Below are 17513 nucleotides of genomic sequence, written 5' to 3'. Positions count from 1 at the left end.
CATGTTCTTACTTAATCAGACATATTTGATGTGACTGGATAACTATTTATTATTAATAGCACATAATAATATTGCACCACACGTTTGCAGAGTTTGAACTCTTGTAGCACATCTTATACATTCATATCTGTTGCAGAAGCAGACACACTTTCTATTAGCGTCTTCTAAGCATTAGTTTAGTTTCTACTCTACAGCTTTATGGTTTTACCTCCATGGCGTAGTTGTTGAAGATGCTGGTGCTGCTGGTGTAGCGTGAAGAGCCGAGGTCCGACCCGTCTGGCAGAGGGAAGCCGGGGGGGGAGAGCACACATCCTGCAGGAGGTTAAGAGAGATCAAGACATCTGACAATACTTTGAGTGAAAATGTCAGCATAGATTTCTTGAGATGGTTAAGACTAAGGCATTTGGAACAACATGACCTTCATCCTGCCTCTTTTGGAAACAGGTCTACTGTATATTTATTTGGGGAAAGTACGACATATTTATGCCTTTTTCCTTTTAGAACATATTTTAATAGCCTGCTTGACATTTTCCATCTCTGTCTCATTTCTTGTCAAAAGCATGAGGCAAATATAGCTATCCTGAGCCTTGGTCAATCGAGCTATAGCCATAAAGTACTCAGAAAATGTGTTTTTAATCCGTTTGGGGGTTTGATTATATTAGACACTGGAAAGTTAGTAATATAATATCCCTTCAGCTCTTTTCGGTGAGTGAGAAGAATGTTCTCTTACCAGGGAACAGAGATGTGGGTCTGCCCAGGCTGTGGCCGGCAGAGGGGCTGTGCTGTGTGCTGCGCAGGGGGCTGCGTCGGGGGCTGCGTCGGGGGCTCCTGCGGGGCCCTGAGGGGCCGTTCCTCTGTGGAGAGATCAAGGAGCCATCACAGTCCTCGTCATCCAGCAGCGAGGCGCAGTCTGGATCTCCCAAGCCAAGGGAGGAAATACTCAGGCGGTCACTGTGACCGTCCTGAAGAAACAGAGGAGGCGGGTTAGTGTCTTCGGGGACGGCACAGAGGTCTGATCTTACAATAATAACACGAGGTGCAGCTATCTGTGTGGCAGTAGCCTGTAGTAGCGTGCCGTGTAGTAAGTCAAGTAGAAGTCTTGACTTATTTAGTTGGTCAATGAAGGCTTTTATAACAGTAAGACTATTTCACTGACATTCAAAATGCCACTAGATGGCAGCAGCATTCCACCTTTAGGCTCATCTTAGGGAGCTTACAGAAATACTGACCGACACAGAAACATAGAATTTAAACAATTTATCCCAGAAGTTTTTATGTAGGTGAAATAATATTTTCCTTCACCAAACACATATATATATATATATATATATATATATATATATATATATATTGTATTTGTTGTCTTATGTTGTGATGTTTTTTGTTTTGATGGCACCCTTGAAAGGGAGAAGCATTTATTTATCTCATTGTACATGTATAATGCAATGAAATAAACAATTCTATTCTATGAATAGGTAGCGATGAGTCTATTTTTTTAATGAAAATGTACAAATGACCTACTTGGAACAGACTCTTTAGAACAGAAGATATCAATAAGACGGGAGGATGAGCATGGGGTTTTCTTGATTCGGGGAGCCATATTTAAATATATATTTTGTGTGAAATTAAGTGCAGAGACTAAAAGCTGCGTGAATTGGGTAAACGTTCTCTTTCAGCTGTATTACATTCAACACTAAATCCACCTTCCCAACACACATACCTTGGTAGGCGTTGTGTATGTGGAGAGGCGGGAGTACCAGCGGCTGGCCTTCTCTGCCACGCCCTTCCCAGCGGAGAACATGCTGGTCTTGAATACATCGAGCGTTGGTGTGATCAGGGTGTCCAGAGCGAAAGAGGAAGAGGAGGGGGAAGGCGACGCCAGGCTCATCCTGTCCGTCCTCTCCCTGTAGGGGCTGGGGCGGGGGCTGGCGCTGGGGGTGGTGCTGGAGCTGTGGCAGGAGGGGGACGAGAGCAGGCGCTGGCGTGAGACGGACTGGGAGGGCGAGGGCGGGTGGAAGGTGCAGGAGCGCGGCATCCCAGCAGCCCTGAGGGGGGAGCTGTGGGGCAGGCTGGTTCTGCGGGGTGCCGAGAGGGAGGAGGGGTGGAGGAGGAGGGGGCTGGCGGAGTCCTGCAGGTCCATGCTGGGGGTCCTGCTGCTCAGCGGGCTGCCCATGTGGTTCATGTAGAGCTCGATCTCTCTGGCCAGGTGCCTTCGGGCGCTGGGAGTGCTGTCCTCGTCCCCCTCTGGGTACCGGTCCTCACACTGCTCCTCGGACTGTGTCTCTGCCACCAGGAGGGACAGAGGGTCGTAGCCCATCTGTATGTCTGTGCGCTTCACAGTTCCTCTGGTCGTCATGGAGCTCACGCCCCCGTAGCTCACGCTGCGTCTGACAGGTTTCTTGTTACATTTGTGTGAGCTGATGCCAGCCCCTGTGGCAGGCTTGTCTAAATCCAGATCCTCCAAATCAAAAATGGCCTCTGTGTTACCTCTGTCCTCATCACTGGAGTCCTGTCCCTCCGCCTCTTCCTCTTCTTCCCCGTGATCAAGACTTCTGGAAGCAGCCGCCCCCTCTATCCCGCCCAGAGCCAGCGAACGAGGTCTCTTCCTCTGACTGAATTTGGCACCAGAGAGAATTTTGACGTCTGCGCCCATGTGTCCCGCGATCTTATCTGGGTCTGTTTCCCCCTGGCTCATCCCCAGGCCCAGGACAGTGGTGCCGCTGCTGCCCACCGTGTCCCCGCTCAGCTGGCGGCCCCTCCCCCCCTGCCAGTCGAGAGCCGAGCCGCTGCCCACCACCTCCTCCAGAGCACTCCTGTGTTTCCTGAGCAATCTGTTGCCGTGGACCTCACCGATGTTGTCCAGGGAGGAGGAAAAGAGGAGGCCTGCAACATGGCCTGAGAGAGGGAGGGGAAGAAGGGACATTCGTAAGTATTAGAAACAAACCTGAGGAGATCAAGTAATAATAAGGAGCCGGTCCAGACAATGCTAGGTGACTGACTTCTGGAACACTTCAAAGCTTTGACTGACATTAAATTCTCCTGATTGACAATATCATGTTCTTTAATATAAAAGTGAAAAGGGCACAAGCTTGGGTACATAGATTAACTACTGTCAAGAAACATTTTATTAATAAGAAAGTAAATACTGAGCCTCAAATTCTGTTGGCATGGGCTGCTAACGACAGGCCGAATGTAAAGATAGGATACATACAGTGAATCACTTAGTCAAAGTTATATCTTTTTCACAAAGTGTTCTTATGATACTAAAGATCTGATTCTTTCCTGTGTGTCAACATGCAATAACAAACACCAACAGTATCATTAGGTTATTGAGAAGACTTCCGATAAAGATGACATTTGGGTGGGAATTTACTCATTTTCCAACACTATTAAATATTTGTAAGTTTCCTTATTTACCCGCGCTGACGGAGCTCTTGGGCTTACAGGAGGCTTCGTCATACGGATAGCTGCTGCGCACAATGCCGCGGGGTTTGAAGGACGAGTGAAGCTCCATGTCCAGCTGAGGGAGGCAGTCTTTGCTCCCCTTGGCGCTCTCTGTCTCTGACACTGTCAACACAGAAATTACAATTTATAAATCAGTCTTGTTTTTACAGTAAAGCACAGCTTGAATCACACCACTGTTCTTTAAACGAAAGAAACAATTCCCTGGAAGGAAAACACACGACTGAAATGCTTTGATGTTGAGAAGCACACAAAAAAAGAATCATCTCTGAGGGAGAAAGATCAAGGCAGAGGAAGGGGAAATCTCTCGTGTGAGATGATTTTCTTAGAAGGCACAGTAGACAGAAATATCAGGTGGTATCAGATCAGACAGACTACTGACAGGAGCTGCAGTCGCTCTCTTTCTTGTCATCTTTGGAGTCCGGAGCGCCGGGGTCTCCTCTCCGGACCTCCTCCTTGGACAGTGAGTTATAACCCAGATCCGATTGATCGCCTAGAGAACGGAGACAAAGACACGTATGAAATCAGATGAGAGGGATATGAAAAGGCACGAAAGTCTGTGATATTAACTCACAAGATCACAGAAATATGCTAAATGGAAAATCTAAGCAGAGGCAAAAGTGACTCTCTGGAAATAGCGGCACTTTAACAACACTGTACATGACAGCACTCTCATTATTGGCTTGAGGGCCTTTCATTTCACAGTATCTACTGAAATCCAGTGCTTTTTGGTGTCAACAAGTGAACCTATTGTGGCTTTACAGTGTTTGTATGCGAAGTGAATGAATCATACATAAGTGGGAAACCTAGAGAGGCATTTCTTCCCTTTCATCTCCTCAGTTGTGGGAGGCTCATCACTCTTGCGGAGGTGAGAGGAGAAAAGCAGCTAAGCTGTGCTGAATAAAGATAATCCTCCTCAGGGCATGCAGAGATCTACAGTTACTGTCGGGAAAGTGACTGCAGTTTCACAGCTGCTAATGAATTTAACTGTTGAGACTTGACGTTAAGGAGGGGGGTGAAGAAACAACGTGCCGCTCTCCAGGCTGACTCTCCCATCTGCTTCTAGAACCCGAGGTCTCCATGCAACCAGCTGTCTGATGATTTTGTTCTCCTTTTTCATCTTTCCCATGAACCTTCAACTCTAAATAAAGCATGAGGCTGCACAGCTCGGCAGCGTCGATCGACTGATGGCGCAGAAAATAAATAACCATGATCACGGTGCTTCCCTCCTGATGAGCTGCGGTTCAGACTTCTGCACTCGAGGAGAAGTCTCCTGCTGAGGAGCCAGCTCCATGATTAAAACTATTACCGTAATCAAAAAGAAAGTGCCTCTGGGTAATTACTCGCCATAATTGGCAATGACACATCACTCTGTGGTGAAAGGAGGAGTGAGAGAGAAAGAGAGATGAGTAGCAGAGTGTGCCGGAGAGACATGACAGGAAGAGGAGGGGAGGTCGCAGAGACGGCAGAGAAAAGTGTGACGATGAAAAATAAAACAGGTCAGGTGAAATGAGGCAGAGAAACCAGAGAGAGAGACATGCAGACTGACAGAGCGGATTACCTGGGTGGTGGGTGGCTTCTCTGAGATCAGAGCCCCCCCCAGTGTGAGTGCGCCACCCTGGCGCCCACGCTGCCGCCCCCCCGGCCGACTGCATGCAAGGGCAACACAGGCAGGGCCAGAGTGAAGGGCGGGGTTAGGGTACAGAGCACAGCCGGGGAGAAACATGGATTTAAAGAAGGTGGAAGAAAAACAGGCAGCAGAGGGGAAGGAGGTTTAGGAGGAAGAGGGTAAATGAGGAAGAGACCGGTCGGTGAGTGGGACAAATGAAGGATAAAAAAATAAAATGTCATTGAGAGAGAAGAACAAGATGTAGAACAAGATGGCTGCCTGAGATTGAGTGGCGCAGCCGGCGTGTTGAGTGTACCTGTGCTAGATTTATCATCAATGGGGTCTACTTTGGCGGAGTCAGAGGCGAAGGGGCCCAGGTTAGTGTCGGCAGAGCTATCCAGGCTGCCGTGACTCACAGCGTCCAGGTCGCTGCCATCTGCCCAAAGACAACAAGGCGTTACAGGAAGCCGGGCGCCATTACTGCTCCACAACTCTACTACTTTCAAATGTTAAATGTTTAGAAGACAGAGACTCGGACACCAGATTAGCCTTTGTCTAATGTCTTGAATAAACTGTATTTTGGTGGGTTCTTTTGACATTTAAACTTTTTTTTTTTAAAACTTAATTTTTTTTGTTGACAAAACTCATTAATTCTCTCTTTAATTTCAGGTCCAAATGGTTTCTTAAAATGTTCTGGACGGGAACCTCTTTGCAACTGTAAATAAATTGGAACATTTAGATTGAAATTGGTTCTAATTATAGGGAAACCAAAGGCTGATTTAATGTTACACTGCAATTACAATGAACTCAGACTGCAAAGTAAAGAGTATTTTAATCACTGCACAACGGATGTTTTTTAGGGTCCAGGTGATAGCAGTCTTTTAAAGGAGATTCTGTTTACAATTTAACACATTGTATTCAGTGGCGACTGGTCATTAGTGTCAGCAGAAAGTATTACAAATATTGATTACGACAAAATGCAAAAAAATAAAAACAATATAAAATATCAGTTAAAGGTCCCATGTCATGCTTTTCCGGTTATTGCCCGTCCCCTTGTGTGTTATGAAGGTTTTTATGCATTTAAACGGTCTGCAGAGTCAAAACCCTCAAAGTACACCCTGTAGCGAGTAAAACTCTAACACAGAAAATACCTCCCCAAAACGCCTCGTTGGAGATACGTCACTGTCCATTTGATTCTTCCGGGGACATCGTGATGTCATGTCGTCCCCGGAACGAAATGGACCAATCCGTGGAGCCGTTACGTTAAGCCCCCGCTGATTGGTCCAAATTGGCCAATCCACGGACTTCCCCACACACTCAGTGCAGGCAGCTCAGCTGATTTCTCCTCCCTGCTGCAGGCTGATAACAGACAGTTGGGATCGCGGCGAAATTCTCCCTGCAGACCCATTCTCACAGCGTTTATCAACCTTTTTCTTACTCAATATCAAGCCACACTTATTGTTTTTACTTCGGCTGTGACTTTGTGTGTGCTCGTCTGTACATTGCTGTTTTAGTCTGTGTTCTTCTAATTAGTGTCTACAGTGTGTGCCTATAGAGTGGCGAAGTCCCTCCCCTTCCGGTGGACCTCCATGGGACCTTATTTCGGAAAAATGATGTATTGAAGTCAATGGAGAGAGAAAGATTATCTTTCGATCCCGTTTGAATTGTGCCACAAATTACACAGATGTTTGTCAATTTAAAAGATAATTTTGCAAGTCAAAAAAAAAAAAAGTGTCGTAAAACTGTGAAGTAACACATTTGTTTGTGTGAAGCGCTCAATGAACAACATCTCTGGTCTTGCATACGTCACCAACACCAAGATGGCCATCACGTTAGCACATTTCACCTCTTTCTTTCAGAATGAAGCGAAAAGTATTAAAAGAGGTGAAAATCACTACAAGTCTGGCCATGTTGAGAGCTGTACATACACACAAGGGGAGTTAGTCGGTTCCAGCATGCGGGACCGGCTTTACAAGGTTTCAGTGAGTAATGTGTAACGTTAATGTCAGCTAGCTAAATTCACCTACGCGACTCTGGGATTTGTAGTCTTTCTAGTTGCGTATTTTTCAGTCTTATATTTCAACAGTTTTAAGACAAACTGTGACTTTTTTGACATGGAAATAATGTTTTAAGATTGACAAACATCATATGTGTAATTCATGGCACAATTCAATTCAAACGGGATCGAAAGATACGTTTTCTCTCTCCATTGCCTTCAATACATTATTTTTCCGAAATAAGGTCCCATGGACCGGAAGTAGATGGGCGTGACTTCGCCACTATATTCAGCTGTTTAGAGCCATGTGGGACCTATGTGTGGGACAAAACCCGATCATGCCCCTCTCTCTCACTGTCTAATGCCCCTTTCACACCAGCGCCTTTTCAGTTCCGGCTCGGAGCTAGAGCCTGAAAAGCGCCGGGTTTTCCAGTTCACATCGGAGCGGCGCCGGCTCTTAGCTCCGGAATCCGCTTCATTTCCAGCTCCAAAAAATTGTCGGTCCAGAGGCAAGAGCTTTGGAGCTAAGAGGTGACGTCGCTTACGTCTCTCTTACGTCGAGGCGTGCAGGAAACTAAACCCACCTCCCATGGGTCGACTGTTATGCCTGCCTACAAGCAGTAGTGCCTATAAACACACTTTATAAAGTCAGGCAACACTAACCAGGCTGCGTGTGATTCTGTTTATTTGTGCCTTACTTTGACCATCCGTTCGCTGTTATCGATCATTGTGGAGAGAGGCAGACGTGTTGTTTTGTATTATTGCAGCTATCGGATGCAAGTAGTCAGTTTAGCTTCGGTTGCTATGCCAACATCACCCGTTTTATACCAGAGAAACTTTCATAACAGCGTTGTGATACCAAACAGCGTCAATTCAGACTGACACACATTCACTTAGGCTAAGGGAACTGTGGATATGCATCAGCTGCTTGTGTGAGTCGGACAGTGAATACTTTAGAGCGGCCGCTGCAGTGTGAGCTAACCGGGAGCTAACGGGAGAATAAACTCCCGTGGAAGAGCAGCACTGCAGCGGTCGGTAAATGCTGCAGAAACACATTAATAAAAAATGAACCACGGCACTCTGGAGAAAAGTATAAGGTTGGAGAAGTCGTTATTCAATTTATTCTGGCTTCGTGTGATTAAAAGCAACACGATCATCGACCCGACGCAGTTGTTGTTGTTGTTGTGAGCTGCCGTAATGGCTGCCGTTGGGGGGCAAATCAGCGATGTAAACGGTGACGTCATGACGCAGCAAGGGCAGCTCTGGGGCGCCAGTGGGCGGTGTGCACAGAGCGGGAGCTGAAAAGGGAAACCGGAGCTGAACCAGAAAAGCTCCCGCTCGGAGCTAGAAACTGAAAAGCGCTGGTGTGAAAGCCGCATAAGTGAACGGTGACTGTAAAAACTACACTGCGCATGCTCAGAGTATTGTCCTATTTAATGTGTGTGGCAACAAAATAATGACCATAGGGCAGGCATGGGCAAACTAAGGCCCGCGGGCCATATACGGCCCGCTGGGCTTTTTAATCCGGCCCGCCGAATATTGGTACAAAATTGTCCAAATGATAGTAAAGACCGCATTCATTTTGCCTTTTTCTTGCAATACCCGGCATTTCAGTTGATCCCACTAGATGGCGCACTCTAGACACAATTGACCTTTGCTGGAGTCGGCAACCCGGCAAGATCTAAGAACCAAATAAATCATGCTTACATTGGAGGGGGTCGAGATTAACCGGAGCAATAACAGTTCATGGTGAGTACAGTGAAATACAAGTTGTAACAATCAGTAGCGCTGAGCAAAGTTACTAGAACGCGACCACACACTTATTAAAAACACTTATATAAAGTCAGGCAACACTAACCAGGCTTAGTGTGATTCTGTTTATTTTGTGTAGAAAACGGTTTATGCCACAATATGATACAATAGCCTGATTAGCTTTGGTTGCTATGCTAACATCACCTGTTGAATGCCAGATAAACTTTCATAACCGCGTTGTGATGCCAAACAGCGTCAATGCATACTGAAACACATTCACTGATGGAGATGGGGGATATTTATCAGCTGCTTGTGTGACAGTCGGACAGTGAATACTTTACAGTGGCCGCTGCCGTGAGTTAACAGTAGAATAAACTCCGGTGGACGAGCAGCGGTAATGCCGTTGAACCACATTAATAAACAATGCACCACGGCCAGTGGCGACTGGTCATTAGGGGCAGGTGGGGTACAGCCCCACCTAGTGTCAGCGGAAAGTATTAAAAATAATGATTACAAAAAAATGCAAAAAATAAATTTAAAAATATATAAAATATATTTTAAGATCATGTTTAATCATCTGATTAGTCTGTTCATTGCTGTTTTAGTCTGTTTTCTTCTAATTAGTGTCTAAAGTGTGTGCCTATTGAGCTGTTTAGAGCCATGTGGGACAAAACCCGATCCTGCCCCTCCCTCTTTAAGTCAATGGTGACTGTAAAAACTACACTGCGCATGCTCAGAGTATTGTCCTATTTAATGTGTGTGGCAAAAAAATAATGACCAGAGGGGCATAGAGCTGCCATCCCCACCATAGGTCATCTCACATAATTCAGAGCTGATTGGCTGTAAGTACGTGTGCCGCGAAAAGTGTGGTGTGTGAAGAGGAGACGAGAGAGCTGCAGTGACGCGTCCTAAAACCAGGAAGTAAGCTGCGCATGGCTTCCCTCGACCTAAAAGCAATGAGATTTCTCCATAGGATTTTAGAAAATAGCTCAAAATAAGATCTGTGGGAAACAAACCTGTTCGATAAATGCACGTTTTGTTCAGCCGGATAATATCCACATGTCTACCCTACTTTTATAATTTTCTAATCATAAATCTATTGATTAGATTAGATTTATGATAGACTTTTGAAACTACAAGAAGATAAGGAGGACTTTTACAAAAAAGTAATAGAGATTTTTGTCCAGAAGGATAGGCAAATGGACTTAATATTCAAGTCAAGGTAAGACTGCAATTTTATTGAAAATGGGATCTTACTAAGAGACAACAATTCAATATTTAAATGATAAAATTACATGTTTTGGGTATCCTTCTGTTGAACTGTCTGTTTAAAATTAATTGAAGCATCAGACAAAAAAAGCTTTTGAAAATAATATTATATTTTGATTTAGGTCAAAATATAATATTTGTAAACCTGAAGAGTCAGTGCCAGTGCCTCACCAGCCATGAACCTCACTGCAGAAGCTTATATATTATAGACATCTACGTTTTTTGTGCCCCACCACTTTTGTACATATAAAAACGCCACTGACCACGGCATTCTCTCTATCCTCTATTGATGTTGTTGTGAGCGGTGTTGCAGAGAAAATCAGCGACATAAAACGCTGTGTGGGTCATAAGAAGGCACGTAAACGGTTACGTCATGACGCAAACGATGACGCAATAACTCACCTAATTCAACCTAACTCACCTTTGAACCTGCATCTGTAACAATGAGTGGACCAAAGAAAAGAAAAGTCGACAATGAGTGCCGAGTGTTTAATCAGGAGTGGACAGCTAAATATTTTTTCACCGATCTGCTACTGGCCCGGCCCGTCTGTTACATTTTAAAACTCATTGTGGCCCCCCGAGCCAAAAAGTGTGCCCACCCCTGCCATAGGGGCACTGAGCTGCCATCCCCACCATACGTCATCTCACATAATTCAGAGCTGATTGGCTGTAAGTACGTGTGCCGCGAAAAGTTTGGTGTGTGAAGAGCTATGGTGAAGAGGAGACGAGAGACGCGTCCTAAAACCCGGAAGTAAGCTGCGCATGGCTTCCCTCCACAAAAAAGCAATGAGATTTCTCCATAGGATTTTAGAAAATAGGTCAAAAAAAGATCTGTGGGAAACAAACCTGTTAGATAAATGCACGTTTTGTTCAGCCGGATAATATCCACATGTCTACCCTATTTTTATCATTTTTTAATCATAAATCTATTGATTAGATTTATGATTTATTGAAAATGGGATCTTACTAAGAGAGACCAATTCAATATTTAAATGATAAAATAAAAAAATGTGGGTATCCTTTTGTTGAACTGTCCGTTTAAAATTAATCGAGGCATCAGACGAAAAAAGCTTTTGAAAATATTATATTTTGATTTAGTTTAAAATATAATATTTGTAAACCTGAAGAGTCAGTGCCAGTGCCTCACCAGCCATGAACCTCACTGCAGAAGCTTATAAATAGACATCTGAGTTTTTTGTGCCCCACCACTTTTGTACATATAAAAATGCCACTGATTGTATTCAACAACTGCAGCAGGTTCTCTTTTCTATGATAAATACCAAATGACACTATTATTTTCAGGATATTTCCTGTGTGATTAATGGAAACGTTGTTTTCACCTTTAATGTCACTGGAGGAGAGTTTAATGATCTGTGGGTGACATTCACTGTAATTATACAGCTAAGGTTGGCAGGAGTGGAGTGATACGCTGGCTTGTGTCTCCTGGTTGTGTGTGAGTGTGTATAGATGTGTGTGTTACCCAGGATAATTTGTCTCTTTGAGTCAGCACTGAACTCATCTGAGCTCATCTGAGGAACACAATGCTTACGCGTGGATACAGGGAGTATCTTTAAAAAGCAGGGATTAGCAGGGACTGGGATTAGCATGCACCGGCTGTGCAGGTGTTCGCTGACATGCAGGGGAGTTAAATCACACGTGTTGAGCTGGTTGTGTTTGTATCTGTACAACTCTGCTCGTCAGGTATTATTTTCTTAGGAATGCTGGGTAGTTCGTTAACATGGTTGAGATGTATTTGAAAATGCATTTGTAGTAGAAATGTGTATTGTTTATAATGTTATAACCAAATTGTTCTGTAATTACTTGATCATAATCTATATATATTATACTGAATCAGTAATTGCTACTGATAACGAGTCCAAGTGATATATTTTTTTTCCCCCGGATATTTTCAATAATTCGATCAAGCCTTGCAATATTATTTGTTATGTAATAATTTTTGCTTGGCCATTGCAGTTGACTGTCCTGGGTTTCAAACTTTCTGAACTAGAAGTTAAAAGAAGCACGATTTGGTAAGGCATTATGGGTAAAATGACAGATGGTTGCATATAATTATTATTATTGGTTCTTAGCGCTTGTTGAGAAAAATATAATAAACTCATGATTAGGACAATCTGAACTGAAATATTCAGCTTGTTTTGTTAAGAACTTATCTGGTGTGCGCCTCATTAAGACTTGAGCTAACATGTAAAATGGGTTATACATGTGTTGACATGTAGATAGCCTAATGAATTTAAACAAAACAAATATATTAACTCAATGAAGTAAATTCTTAACATTTTGAATGAGAAATACATTTGGTCCTTTGATTGTGCAATCACATTCTTTTTATAACGGTTTGCAGTGTATTGTTGAAGTCAAAACGAAGTATTAAGATTCTCTTTGAATCCGTCTGGACCACATTAACATAAACTGTGAGCATTAAATAAAAGTGTAAGATCTTTCGGATATATGTCAAGCTTGCAGGATCATTGCAGGTCGGTGCAGAAACGGTTTAGTGAGACAACACCATTGTTTATTTTCACAGACGTGCGAGTGTTATGGTTGGCTGTTACTGTACCTGACAGAGGACTCTGTGTGTGGGCAGCCTTTCGTCGTAGGGCCTGTTTGAACTGGGCCACTCCCAGAATTACATTTCTCAGCTTCATCCACAGGAAGTACCCTCCTCTGGTGCTGGAGGGCCACGTGCTCTCCAGCACCGCCTGGACCCAGGACAACAGAGACACAGATGTGGAGGAGGAGGAGAAGGGAGAAGGGAGAACATTTAAAAGGGGGGAGGAGATCAAATTCAAAAGAATAAAGGATCGCTGATAGATTTCTTTTAAATGCCCCTGATTGCATTTTCTTGTAGCATCAAGGGAATCAAATCATTTTTTATTAAATAATACATTTATGGATGGTTCTTTTTGCAAATACCTTCCACCATGAAATGTTCTTATATTCTCAATAAATAATTTTTGTGTAAAGATAAGAGCTCACTCATTCAATTTCAACCCAACATTGCACTAAAACGGACCTGATCCCTTTCAACTTCAGAAAAAGAACTGCAGCTGTTGGTGGCCGAGTCACATTTGACAGTCTCCGTTTGCTCCTAAAATACACTTCAGAAGCCCCCTGAGAAAAAAACACCACTGGTATGCCATTGAGCAGAACTGCTTTTATTATGCTGGCTGCTCCTCTGTGAAGCCTCAGGATTTGGGCCAAATAAAAGTGGCAGTACCCCTGCAGAGCTTACAACTAAAGCACAGACATCTGGTCAAAGCCACACTATTTATTTAGGAGAGGACTGTATTGTACAGCGAGTGCTTTCTTATTCTGTTTATTTGTCAATGGAAAATGCACTGATTACATTTCTTGCTGGGATTAAATAGAAAGGTTGATACTATTCGTACTATTACATATGAAGCTAAAGCCAGGGAGAAGTTAGCTTAGCATGAAAACAGGTGGAAACGGCTAGCCTGGCTCTTTGTTAAAGTAACAGAAAATCCCTTTTTTGTTAATCTGCAGAGTTAACCTGTCAAGAGATCAGTATATTGGCTGATATTACCCAATTTTGATAATTATTAGGTATGACCAGTCTTGTAACACACTAAATTAAGGTTTTTCTGTGATTGTAAATAAAGAAATACATGGTTATGAAGCTCTACTTTGTTTAATTATGAATAATTGCAGGTGGGATTTCATTTTCTGTAGCTACTGATCATTTCTTATGAAAAAAATTATCACAGTTTTATTGTAGAAATTATTCTAAGTCCCATTCTGACACCTGTAGATGATCGCACACGGGTGGGTGCAACCTTGAGGGGGGGGCGACTGGAGATGTCCCTGTGTGTTTTATATATCTGCAAGCTGAGAGTCTGCATAGACGTAACTGTGATGAAGAACCAACAAGAGAGGAGCAACAAGGACCCTATCCCCTCAAACCTCCTTCAGACTATCGCTCCTGATATTCTACCATTTCATCAACACTTCTCTATCTTCTGGTTACTTTCCAAACAGTCTCAAGGAGACAAGAGTAAACCTTCTCCTAAAGAAACCCACTCTCAACCCATCCATCTTCTCCGGCTTATCCGTGGTCGGGTCGCGGGGGTAGCAGTTCCAGCAGAGAGCCCCAAACTTTCTTTTCCCTGGCCACATCAACCAGCTCTGACTGGGGGATCCCAAGGTGCTCCCAGGCCAGCGAAGAGATATAATCCCTCCACCTGGTCCTAGGTCTACCCCTTGGTCTCTTCCCAGCTGGACGTGCCTGGAACACCTCCCTAGGGAGGCACCCAGGTGGCATCCTAACTAGGTGCCCGAACCACCTCAACTGGCTCCTTTCGACGGGAAGGAGGAGCGGCTCAACTCCGAGTCCCTCCCGGATGACCGAACTTCTCACCTTATCTCTAACGGTACCTCCACACAGCAGCTTTTCAAAAATCTTGAAAATGTTGGAGCTGGGCGTGTCTGAAAGCTTGGGGATTTTTTGCGAGCAACGCGACCAACAACCAATCACATGAATCTCCCGCCCCCGACATACAAAGCAAAAAACCCCGGGGATTTTATGCGAGCAATATATATATATATATATATATATATAAACTCCCCAAACAGGCGAAAACCTACCAGTTTCACCCACTGTCTCTGCCACCTCCCTCCATGCCTGGTTCCTCCGGTTTGTATCCCGTTAATAGTTCTGGTCGTAAAGAACCGGGTGATTTGCTACGGTAATTTCTCGTTTGGAATATGAGGAAATTAACTGCGGTCTGGTTCTCCCTGCTTACACGCGGTTTGATTGGCTAGCGCTTCAACTGTCAGATTTCCATAAACGTGATTTGATTGGCTGATGCTTCCAGCTCAGCTTCAAAAGTTGAACATTGCTCAACTTTTGAATCCTGGAAATCCTGGAAATCTTCGCTTCGCTCCCCCACAATGCAGTTCGGCGAAAAGTGAGGCAAAGTGATGTCATCCCCATTCAAAGTCAATGGACAGAGAAGCGTTGGAAGCGGTGGAAGATTCGTCTAAAGCTGCTGTGCGGAGAAAACCCATCTCGGCCACTTGTATCCGCGGCCTTGTATACAAGCGGCCACTCTCAACCCGTCTGATGTTATACACTACAGGCCTGTCTCTCTCCTCCCGTTCCTGTCTAAAACACTTGAACGCGCTGTCTTTAAACAACTCTCCTGTTATCTCCATCCGAACAACCTTATTGATCCGCACCAGTCTGGTTTCAAGGCAGGTCACTCAACAGAAACTGCCCTCCTTGCTGTCTCTGAGGAACTGCACATGGCTAAAGCAGCCTCCCTCTCCTCTGTCATCATCCTTTTGGACCTGTCTACTGCATTCGACACGGTGAATCATCAGATCCTCCTTCACACTCTCCAAGAATTTGGAGTTTCAGGCTCTACACTTTCCCTCCTCACCTCATACCTCAAAGACCGCACCTACAGGGTAACATGGAGAGGGTCCGAGTCCGACCCTTGTCAATTAACTACAGGAGTCCCTCAGGGCTCTGTCCTTGGTCCCCTCCTCTTCTCTCTGTACATAAACTCGCTCGGATCAGTCATTAGCCCGCATGGTTTTTCATACCACTGCTACGCTGACGACACCCAATTAATTCTGTCCTTTCCCCAGGTTGTCGCACGCATCTCTGCTTGTCTAGCAGACATCTCTCAGTGGATCTCTGCTCACCACCTCAAGCTCAACCTTGACAAGACTGAACTGCTTTTTCTTCCTGGAAAAGATTGTCCCACTCTTGACCTAACAACATAGGCGGCACGTGAGGCTCAGGTTTGGGAAGGCTAAATCACTTTTTTTTTTACCTGACGCTGCCCGCCTCCGGCTTATAGAAAAGAGATCAACTCAGTGAAAGCACCGCCTGCTGACCAATCAGAGCTCATTGTGCGGAGTTTAAATCTATCAAGTCATATTACAGGATAAAGGAAATACAGTTTAAACTGCCGTATGCAGAGAAGACGCCGACGTGTCACACTTATCATTCATACCACATCATCAATCAGATCATCGATTATATAATCATATATTTCCTTATCTGAGTCAGCTGAGCCGTATCTGGCCGTGCAACACTTACAGTGTCACATACTGTATGCAGAAGTATTATTTGAAGCAACACATTAGGTTGACGAAACACACAATTCAAATGTAATTAAAGTCAGATCCACTCGTGTCTTAGATGGGGGAGTATCATAAAACTGTTACGCTTTCAAACACTCTGTAGTTTATTTATTTTTTAACCAGTTGTTCTGTATTCACCTTGCAGGTGCAACTCTGTGGCTTGTATCCTGGATTATATGTTTAAGTCATGGATGTTTAAAGTTCATATTTGTCTAATATTAGTTTACTTTTCATTAATGAAGTATGACGCTGCGTTGTCAGTACATTTGTTCCCGTTTGTGATTGGTCAAATGTTTCTAACCCCACCCCTTTCACGTGAACGCACTCTCAGCTGGTGAGAGAAACCCTGGCTTGATTTACCGAGTTGATATTAACCAGCGTCGTAGGACCGCTTAGCGAGATCTCGTTTGTTAGGGTTAGTTAAGATAACTCAAACATATCCAGGATATGTTGAACTGGCTTCGTAGTAGGCCTACAGGGCACAGGTGGCTGCATAGCAGCGCTAATGTCAAAGACACAAACGTTATATTTTTATTTTGCCAGGATGCAATGACAGAAATATTTGGGAAGGCTTAGCCTTACCTAGCCTACAGTACCCGCCGCCCCTGCCTAACAATCAACATCGGCACCTCTGTTGTTTCCCCGACACAGACTTCAAGGATCTGGGTGTGACCCTAGACAACAACCTGTCCTTCACTGCAAACATCGCTGCTACAACCCGCTGCTGCAGATACACTCTTTACAACATCAGGAGGATACAAAGAAAGCGACGCAACCTTTGGTCCAGGCTCTCGTCATCGCACGCCTAGATTACTGCAACTCCCTCCTGGCTGGTCTACCTGCATGTGCCATCCGACCTCTGCAGCTCATCCAGAATGCAGCGGCTCGTCTGGTCTTCAACCTTCCAAAATGTTCCCACACCACACCGCTCCTCCGCTCCCTTCACTGGCTTCCAGTAAATGCTAGAATCCACTTCAAGACAATGGTACTTGCGTACCATGCTGTGAATGGATCTGGCCCTTCCTACATCCAAGACATGGTTAAACCGTACACCCCAGCACGTGCACTCCGCTCTGCATCAGCCAAACGGCTCGCTGCACCCACACTACGAGGCGGAGCCAAGTTCCCATCAGCAAAAACACGTCGGTTTGCTATCCTGGCTCCAAAATGGTGGAATGAGCTCTCCATTGAAATCAGGACAGCAGAAAGCCTACACATCTTCCGGCGCAGACTGAAAACTCATCTCTTTCGACTCCACTTCGAGCAATACAATTACTAACAAAGCACTTCTAT

General features: G+C 44.5%; 1 protein-coding gene across 2 annotated transcripts in view; it reads right to left on the bottom strand.

Moving 5' to 3' along the window:
• Positions 1-17513, bottom strand: part of LOC117463683 (C-myc promoter-binding protein-like) — a 79853-nt gene that overhangs the window by 10735 nt on the left and 51605 nt on the right. Inside the window, exons 19-25 of one of the 2 annotated variants that reach the window (XM_034106060.2) lie at positions 12667-12808; positions 5388-5507; positions 3845-3955; positions 3418-3567; positions 1721-2895; positions 731-962; positions 209-312 (exon numbers count right to left, since the gene is read on the bottom strand). In XM_034106060.2, coding sequence (XP_033961951.1) covers positions 209-312; positions 731-962; positions 1721-2895; positions 3418-3567; positions 3845-3955; positions 5388-5507; positions 12667-12808 — 2034 coding nt within the window. The remainder of the gene's footprint in view (positions 1-208; positions 313-730; positions 963-1720; positions 2896-3417; positions 3568-3844; positions 3956-5387; positions 5508-12666; positions 12809-17513) is intronic. The other variant, XM_034106071.2, reaches the window with a different exon arrangement.

The sequence above is a fragment of the Pseudochaenichthys georgianus genome, chromosome 3 (assembly GCF_902827115.2).
Source record: "Pseudochaenichthys georgianus chromosome 3, fPseGeo1.2, whole genome shotgun sequence".
Taxonomy (NCBI): domain Eukaryota; kingdom Metazoa; phylum Chordata; class Actinopteri; order Perciformes; family Channichthyidae; genus Pseudochaenichthys; species Pseudochaenichthys georgianus.
This window is presented reverse-complemented; position numbering and strand designations above follow the sequence as displayed.